The sequence below is a fragment of the Lipotes vexillifer genome, unplaced genomic scaffold (assembly GCF_000442215.2).
Source record: "Lipotes vexillifer unplaced genomic scaffold, Lipotes_vexillifer_v1.1 scaffold528, whole genome shotgun sequence".
Taxonomy (NCBI): domain Eukaryota; kingdom Metazoa; phylum Chordata; class Mammalia; order Artiodactyla; family Lipotidae; genus Lipotes; species Lipotes vexillifer.
Window position 1 is genome coordinate 2,497,606 of NW_006794582.1, and position 7,266 is coordinate 2,504,871.

The window sequence follows — 7,266 nt, forward strand, 5'->3', positions numbered from 1 at the left end:
TCCTCCTGTCAGAGCCATGGACTATGGGATTCAGCAAAAGCTTCAAGAGGAAGTTCTTCTACAACAAGAAAACCAAGAACTCTACCTTTGACCTCCCTTCAGACGCCATTGCTCCATTTCAGTAAGTAGCCTTCTTCCAGGCCTGCCCCCTGCAGCCCCAGGTACTCCTGCTAGAATGCCAGCCAGACCTCTCGGGGCACACCCGGGTCCTGAGACTGACTGCTGCCCATGCAGGGGCTTCCCACGAGGGTATGGCTGTGATGGTTGGGGGTCCTGGGTGTGAAGGGCCCGACCCTGGCCGGGGCGTGGGCTAATGCTGAGGTCCACAGTCTTGCCTTTGGACCCAGTGTGTTGCCGGATTGTTGGTCATAGGTTTCGACAGCAGCCAGTAGCCCTGATGTGCCTGTAATTAGCCACTGACACCAGTGTGTCACCACACTAATACTGTTCTACTAGAGCAGCAGAGACAGTTAAACCAGGAATATCTATCAGTAATTAAAGGATCCAGTAGGATGCAATTAGCAGCAGCAGAAGCTGTGTGTTGAAAAAAGCTGGTTCTGGAAGGCAGGGAGCAGGGCCTACTAGGTACATTTGGCTGCCAGAGGGAAGACTCTCAATTGGAGTCATTAGTGAGACCTGCCCTCCCCCCCGCCCCCAGTGCACACACACACTCTCTTAAGAACACCCATCCCCGAAGTCACGGGTGCCAGGGTGGGTGGTGAGCTCTTGGTTCTGCTCCACGTGGGTACAGCCCTCTGACCTCCCTTCTCCTCCCCAGCATCTGCTACTACGGCCGGCTCTTCTGGGAGTGGGGGGATGGCATCCGTGTGCATGACTCCCAGAAGCCCCAGGACCCAGACAAGCTGTCCAAGGAGGACGTCCTCTCCTTCATCCAGACGCACAGCGCCTGAGGATGCCCACCCCTGCCGAATGCCCTGTCGTTCCCTGAGCCTGGCCGTGAGGTTGGTGGCCTCCTCTGAAGAGCTCAGTTGGGGCCTTCTGGGACACTTTTTGGAATTCCCTCCCCAGAGCCCTGCCTGGGAACTGTCTCCCCTGCCGGGACTCGGCCTGAAGGATGCAGCTCCTACAGCACGTTTGAGGTCAGGGCCCAGGGCGCATGGGGCCAGTGGAGGATGTGTCTGTCAGAGGGCAGCAGGGCTTCGGCTCTGCCATTCCTTCCTGTATCCTGTAGACTCACTTTTCTGAGTTCCACACAGTGCCCTGAGGGCGGCCATGCTCCTGCTTTGCCCAACTTTTTATTGGGCCGACCCTGAGAGGCAGGAGGCCCGCTGTTGTGAGCTGGCCAGGAGCAGCTGCTATATAAATCAAGGTTTTGTTTCTTTGAACTTGTTCTGTTTTGATGCCAAGTTGGAGATTTTCTTGTCTCCTCCCCCTACCCTCTCCTGGTCTTCCCTGGAGTTCTTCCCAGCCCAAACCTCTGACCGTCCCGCAGGCCGGGAAGGGAGGCATGTGGACCCCACATCTCTGACACCACGTCTGGATGCAGGTAGCATTGTCTGGTGGTAGGTGCAACTGCTTCCTGGGGTTGTAGAGCCTTCCTGGGCCTCCCCCCTTTTGATCCAAACCTCGGGCAGCTCTAGAAGGGGAGGAAGCAGCCTTGAAGACCTGCCATTTTCTATGCGCCAAACAGTAGTGGCCCCACTGTAACAGAGGTCCTGTTGGGTTGGGTCGCACCCAGTCCTCTGGCAATCATGGCACTCCCATTTGTCCCAGCTACCTTGCCACCCTCCCCCCTCCTCCATTTTTTCATCCCCAGCAGGAGGCACAGTTGCTTTTGTTTGTCCTTTTGTGGTCACTCCATTTCCTCTATCTTGGCGGGTGGAGGGGGAAGCTGGGCAGTAGCTTTGGGTGGGGGAGGGAACCTGTGGTTGTTTTTAATGGGAAATACCTCTCAGAGATGCTCCTGTGGGCTCCCTAGGGTCTCATCCCAGTGCTAGACTGGTTTCCATGGAGATAGAGGGCACTGAGGCTCCCCATGAGGTTGGAATTGACTCCACCTCAGGGGTCTCAGGCCAGCATCCCCCAGGCTGTCAGCAGCACCGCTGAGATGCTGTATTTCCACCCAATTCTGGGTATCAGTGTGTCTTGCAGAATCTTGGATCATTAAAGATAAACATATTTTTAATGCCTGTGTGGCTCTGTGCTGGGGCTTGTCCTTCGGTGCTTTGTGGTCTGGGACTTGCGTGAGTGAAACAGCTTGGGCTGGAGGTGAAGGGGAGGAAGCTGTACTCAAGAGGGGAGAAAAGAGGGTGGGTTTAATCAGAGCCTTGTCCAAGCTCATGGCTGCTGTTTGCTGCCAGAGGGGCCCAAGGAAGAGTCAAAATTGTGTGGCTCCTGTGAGAAGCAGGGATTAGAGAATGAATGAACCTACAGCCCAGCAGGGCAGTGTGACAATCCAGGATCAGTGTGTGTGACTAAAATAACAGAGGCGTCAGACCAATTAGTGCCACTAGACAGGGGGAAGAGAGAGAGGGAGAGATGGTTTTGCTGACCCTGCCAACCTCCCCTGCTCTGCGTCTGCACTGGAGGCTGTGCGCGTGCTGATGGCGCCTCTCCCTCTCTGCTCTAGGCTAGCGTTTCTCCACCAGTCCCATCACCGGTGCAGGTTCTCCCTTAGAGCCCGCTGCCTACACATTGCTTAGCTCCTTCACCTGGGCCCCCAGATTCCTTCCTTCATGTTTCACAGCCTTAGTTTAGCTCCCAGGGCAACTCCTTTCCTTGCTTTTACTTACTTGGTGTGATCTCGGCTCCCAAGCCCCTTCATCCTTTTGGTTGCCCTACTCAGCCTTACTCCAGCCTCCCACTCCCAGCCCTCCTGGCCCCTGTGCTGGGAGTAGAGGGCTGTGCTCAGGGGGTGGGGTGGGGGTGGAGGCGGGGGGATGGCTGTGTTTGTTTGCAGCTTCTGCAAACCCCACCTGATTTACTGGCCACTCACCGTTAAGTCTGTGTGGTCATTATCGTGGCTCCGGCTGCCCACTGGCTCTGCCACACCTCGCCAGACTTGCAGCCTCTTGAAGATGGATTAACTCCGCACTCCCGTGGGACCACCACACGACCACCTCAAGTCCCCAAGTTGCCCTTTGCTGCACAGGCTGCATTTTTTCTGTCATAATCACAGGCAGTGGCACCAACTGGAGGGCAAGACAGGGTTTGGTGGGGGGTGGCGGACAAGTGGTGCAAGGTCTGCCTCTCAGCCCCAGCAGTGCCCAAGTCCTCGAGATGGCGCCCACCATGGTTTGCCTTAGGAAGCACTTTGCTAACGCCTTACTCCCCACCTAAGCTGGGGGCTTACCTTCAGGCCCCTCTCCTCCCTTGCATCCTGAATGCCACCCCACTGCCCCCAGCTGCCACCAGATCATGACATTTACTCAGCACACAGAAGCAGCCAGGGTGGTCTTTATTGCCTTTCCCTTGGGCTAAGCCAACACAAAGTCCTTCTGGAGACTCAAGCCCCACAGCAGGAACGGGAGGCGAGAGGGGCTGGGCCGACCGGAAGCCGTGCTCCGATGTCTGGGTCAGGCAGAAATGGCCCTTGTACCTTGGTCCTCTTGAGGCTTGACGGGCCTGCTTGGCCGTGACCACGGAGCTGAGGGGAAGCCTGTGCTGACTGGAGAAATCTCGGGCTCACAGGGTCCAGTAGGCGTAAGAAATGGCCCTTGTACCTTGGTCCTCTTGAGGTTTCAAGGGCCTGCTTGGCCGTGACCATGGAGCTGAGGGGAAGCCTGTGCTGACTGGAGAAATCTCAGGCTCACAGGGTCCAGTAGGCGTAGATAAGCGTCAGAAGGAGGAAGATGGCCACAGACAGCAGCATGTTCTTCCGGTTCTCCTGCCGAAGCAACTCCAGCTCCTTCTCTGGGAGGAAAAAGGGTGGTGGACAGGTGGTCTGGGCCCATCTGCCACTCTCATCTGCCTCCGCCTATCCCACCAATGGGTACACACACTGCTGAGCACAGAGGTTTTCCCTCCCAGCTGCCTCCTTATCCATAAAAATGACTGTCCTCGATCTGCCCAGATGTGGCTACAGATCCTGGCCCAAAAAAGCCCCAACCCCCAATGCCGCTCAACCATTTCTTTCCAAATGTAGTCGAAGATGGAATATGTGAGGGAGTCACAAAAAAGGCCACACCTAAAAGCCAAGCTAGGTGGTGGCATGGCCTCACCAGGTGAGCCCTCTGGCCCATCACTGGGTGCTCCCATGGTGCTCCTCCTTCCAGGGTGTCTCACCTGGTTAATTAGAGACTGAAGGCAGCTGGGACCTCCTTGGGCCTGACACTGGAGTAGGGACAGGGTGGGCCCACACCACCAGTGCTTCTAGTCCTGCCCTGCTGGATGCCCAGCTCAGCAGGAACGACGTATGCTAAGACGAGGTAGTTTGTGCCCACAAAGCAGTCAGGCTGCCTCTTAGAGGAAGCCAGCCCTGCTATTCTACAGCCACACTGTATCCATTCATATGATACACAGGTGGTTGGTATTCTGTGAGGGCTGACGTGAGTGGTAAATGCTACAATTTTGTGTGAAAATTGCTAGGTTCGAGAGGGAACTGATGTCCCATCCCTCCCTGTGTGAGGAAGCAGGGAGATACCTGCAAACCAGCTCTGGGCAGGCCAGACGGGACCCGGGTAGGGGTATGTGACAGGCACCGTGCTCACAGTGTTGATTCAACTTGGTTCCTACAGGAGACTCCCTGCCATATGGACTATTCTAGGGCTGATTCTTGGCCAGGCCTGGCCCCTCAGGGTGAATAGAACAGACAAGCCTGAGGAGCCTCTGCAGACCCATTTCCTCCAGGGCTGCTGGGGGCAGCGCCCAGCAGCCACCCTCTAGCTCCGTGCCCTGTCTGGGCTCTACCTGGCTCTGCACCCAGCACCCAGAAGGTGGCAGCATTGCTCCACTCACAGTAGCCCTTCACAGCACCCAAGTGGGAGGTTCATCCTCCACCCTGGACCCCAAAGACCCTATTCCCATCACTCCATTGCAGGGTTTTCCCGGGAGAGAGTGGAGGTCTGGGAGGAGGGGGCAGGGAGGACAGACCTCCCAAGTCAGGGTGGATGTGAGGATCTCTTCACCTGGCCACAGCCATACCCCTTCATCCCACAGGAGAAGAACAGACCCACAGGACTCTCCATCTCCCTCGGAACAAAGGAACAAACTTGCTCTTCCAGGATGCTGGGCCTTCAGTTGGTTCCTGCAACCCCCTGGGGGCTGGCTCTCTCCCAAAGAATGCCCTTGACCCCCATCACTTTGTGGGCTCCCTGGGCTGTCTGACCCTTCCTGATCCTAGGACGCAGGGGTGGGGCTGGTAATGGCAGGGAGCTTTCTTACCATAGTTGGAGGCTTTGTTCATCAGGCTGCTTTTCTCCATCTCCAGAGAACTCCTGTGAGGGGGAAGGGGTCAAAATGGCTCAGGCCCTTTTTCTTTTTCCCACCTGAGGGACAGCTGGCACACCAGAGCAAGGGAGACAAGAGGAACATGGGCTCAAGTCTCTGGTGGCAGGGGGATGGGAGGGGTGGCAATTGAGGGCTGGGGCCCGGGGACAGGAAGAACTGAGGGATGTCGGGAGGAGCGTTACCTGGCCTCTGAGCTCAGCTCTGCCCCACAGAGCCTGGAGTTCACAGCCTCCAGGTCTCTCCAGCATCGTGACAGCTTCTTCTCCAGCCCATCCAACTGAAAGACACAGCACACCCAGCAGGTAGAGATGGGTGGCCAGAGCCTTTCAATTTTCAAGACAGCTGGGATCCTGGGAGCGGGAGGAGGGAGCCTCTAGGAGTCTTTGAACTAGCAACTATGTTTTGCTGTCCTCTACCTCCACGTGGTGCAGGCTGAGCCCACCTAGAAACAGCTTTGAGTGTTGCTCAGGGTCTCCAAGCTGCCCTGACCCACTGGACCAAGCATGGGTTGGGGCAGATAGGAGCAGCCCCCCCCAGTCAGCTGTCTTCCCAGCACAGGCCCCAGTTGGGCCCCACGGCAGGAGCAACCAGAGCCCTGAATGTGGCAGGCACAGGCGGCTCCTAGAATGAAACGAGACGATGCAGGAAGCCTCTGCCTTTCCAAAGCATTCCACGCGTGATTAGACATCTAGGGGCCAAAAAGCAGAGGCATGTTTTCTTGTTGGTACACTTCATCTTAAAGTAACCTAAGCTGTAATAATATACATTTTTCCATGAGATTCAATAAAAGTTACTGACAGTACAGCTCAAAAACACTTCTGTTAGTTTCTGACTTGGTTCTTGTGCAAAAGCATTGACCATCATCAAGATAGCTGTAACTTGGGGGGGCAAAATAGCTAAGCTCCTGAAAGGCTGCATGCCAAAGGTACCAGTTCTCCCATTTGTTTTGATTATAGTTTCAGAGATGTGTTCTTGGGGAAATAATCTGAGTTATCGGGAAATGTTTTATGAAATACTGGACTGGATCATCCAAGGTCCTGGTATCATGCATTTGGCTTTGAAAGTTCATCTGTGTCCATCTGTCTCCAGGTGTCTGTCTAATCGGCCACCTCTCTAGGCCCGGGCCTGTTCTTGAACCTCTGCCCTGCTGGTGGGAGCCTAGATTTCAGTGGGTGGGAGTTCAGAGGGCCCTGTGTCCCTCATAGCAGCTGACTGAATAGTGCTTTGGGTCCAGCTAATGCTTGATTTTCCATATGACTTCACTCATTCTCACCACATTCCTGGGAGCGATAGCAAATACTGATACAAGCTCTATTTCACAAATGGGAGAATGGGTCCTCCAAATGGAATGACTTTTCTGAGGAGTCAGAGTGGAACACTCCTTTCCTTATCGGTCTCAGCCAGTTCTCTGCTCCAGTCCTTTCTGGAGTGGCCCCTGGACAGACGGTAATCAATGACTGCAACTACGAATCCCAGCATCCCTGGCCAGTGCTCTGGGGCCAGTGTCACAGTCGCACTTGAAGACTCTGGGCCTTCTGCCCCTCCCCCTGGCCAGTACCCATACCAGCCATTCTGGGTCAGCTACTTTCCCTCATCCCAACGCCCAGCCCAAAGGACACACCATCTACCCCCTTCCCTGCAGCCCCAGCCTGCTGCCAACTCCAGCTCTGGAAGCGGGGCCCGGTGGGAGGGAGCAACTGCAGAGCCTTGAGTTTAACTGCTTGGTTAATTGTGTCACTTCTCTGCTAATGGGCACCAAAGGGAGGGCTGTCCTGGGAAACAGCCCCAGCCAGGAGATGGGGCCTGTGCCTGGGAGGCCAAAGGCCATGCTGAAACCTGTGCTGTAGGGAAGTGAGC

General features: G+C 55.7%; 2 protein-coding genes across 3 annotated transcripts in view; one reads left to right on the forward strand and one right to left on the reverse strand.

The window, feature by feature from the left end:
- Positions 1–1,346, forward strand: part of CMTR1 (cap methyltransferase 1) — a 61,065-nt gene extending 59,719 nt beyond the window's left edge. The window contains exons 23-24 of one of the 2 annotated variants that reach the window (XM_007467288.1): positions 13–121; positions 779–945. In XM_007467288.1, the coding sequence (XP_007467350.1) occupies positions 13–121; positions 779–911 (242 nt within the window). In that variant the 3' untranslated portion in view covers positions 912–945. Of the gene's footprint in view, positions 1–12; positions 122–778 lie in introns of both variants that reach the window. The other variant, XM_007467287.1, reaches the window with a different exon arrangement.
- Positions 1,347–3,413: 2,067 nt separating this feature from the next.
- CCDC167 (coiled-coil domain containing 167) overlaps positions 3,414–7,266 on the reverse strand; it is a 15,243-nt gene continuing 11,390 nt past the window's right edge. Inside the window, exons 2-5 of the mRNA XM_007467289.1 lie at positions 5,592–5,686; positions 5,344–5,396; positions 3,744–3,873; positions 3,414–3,619 (exon numbers count right to left, since the gene is read on the reverse strand). Of these exons, the coding sequence (XP_007467351.1) occupies positions 3,770–3,873; positions 5,344–5,396; positions 5,592–5,686 (252 nt within the window). The 3' untranslated portion in view covers positions 3,414–3,619; positions 3,744–3,769. The remainder of the gene's footprint in view (positions 3,620–3,743; positions 3,874–5,343; positions 5,397–5,591; positions 5,687–7,266) is intronic.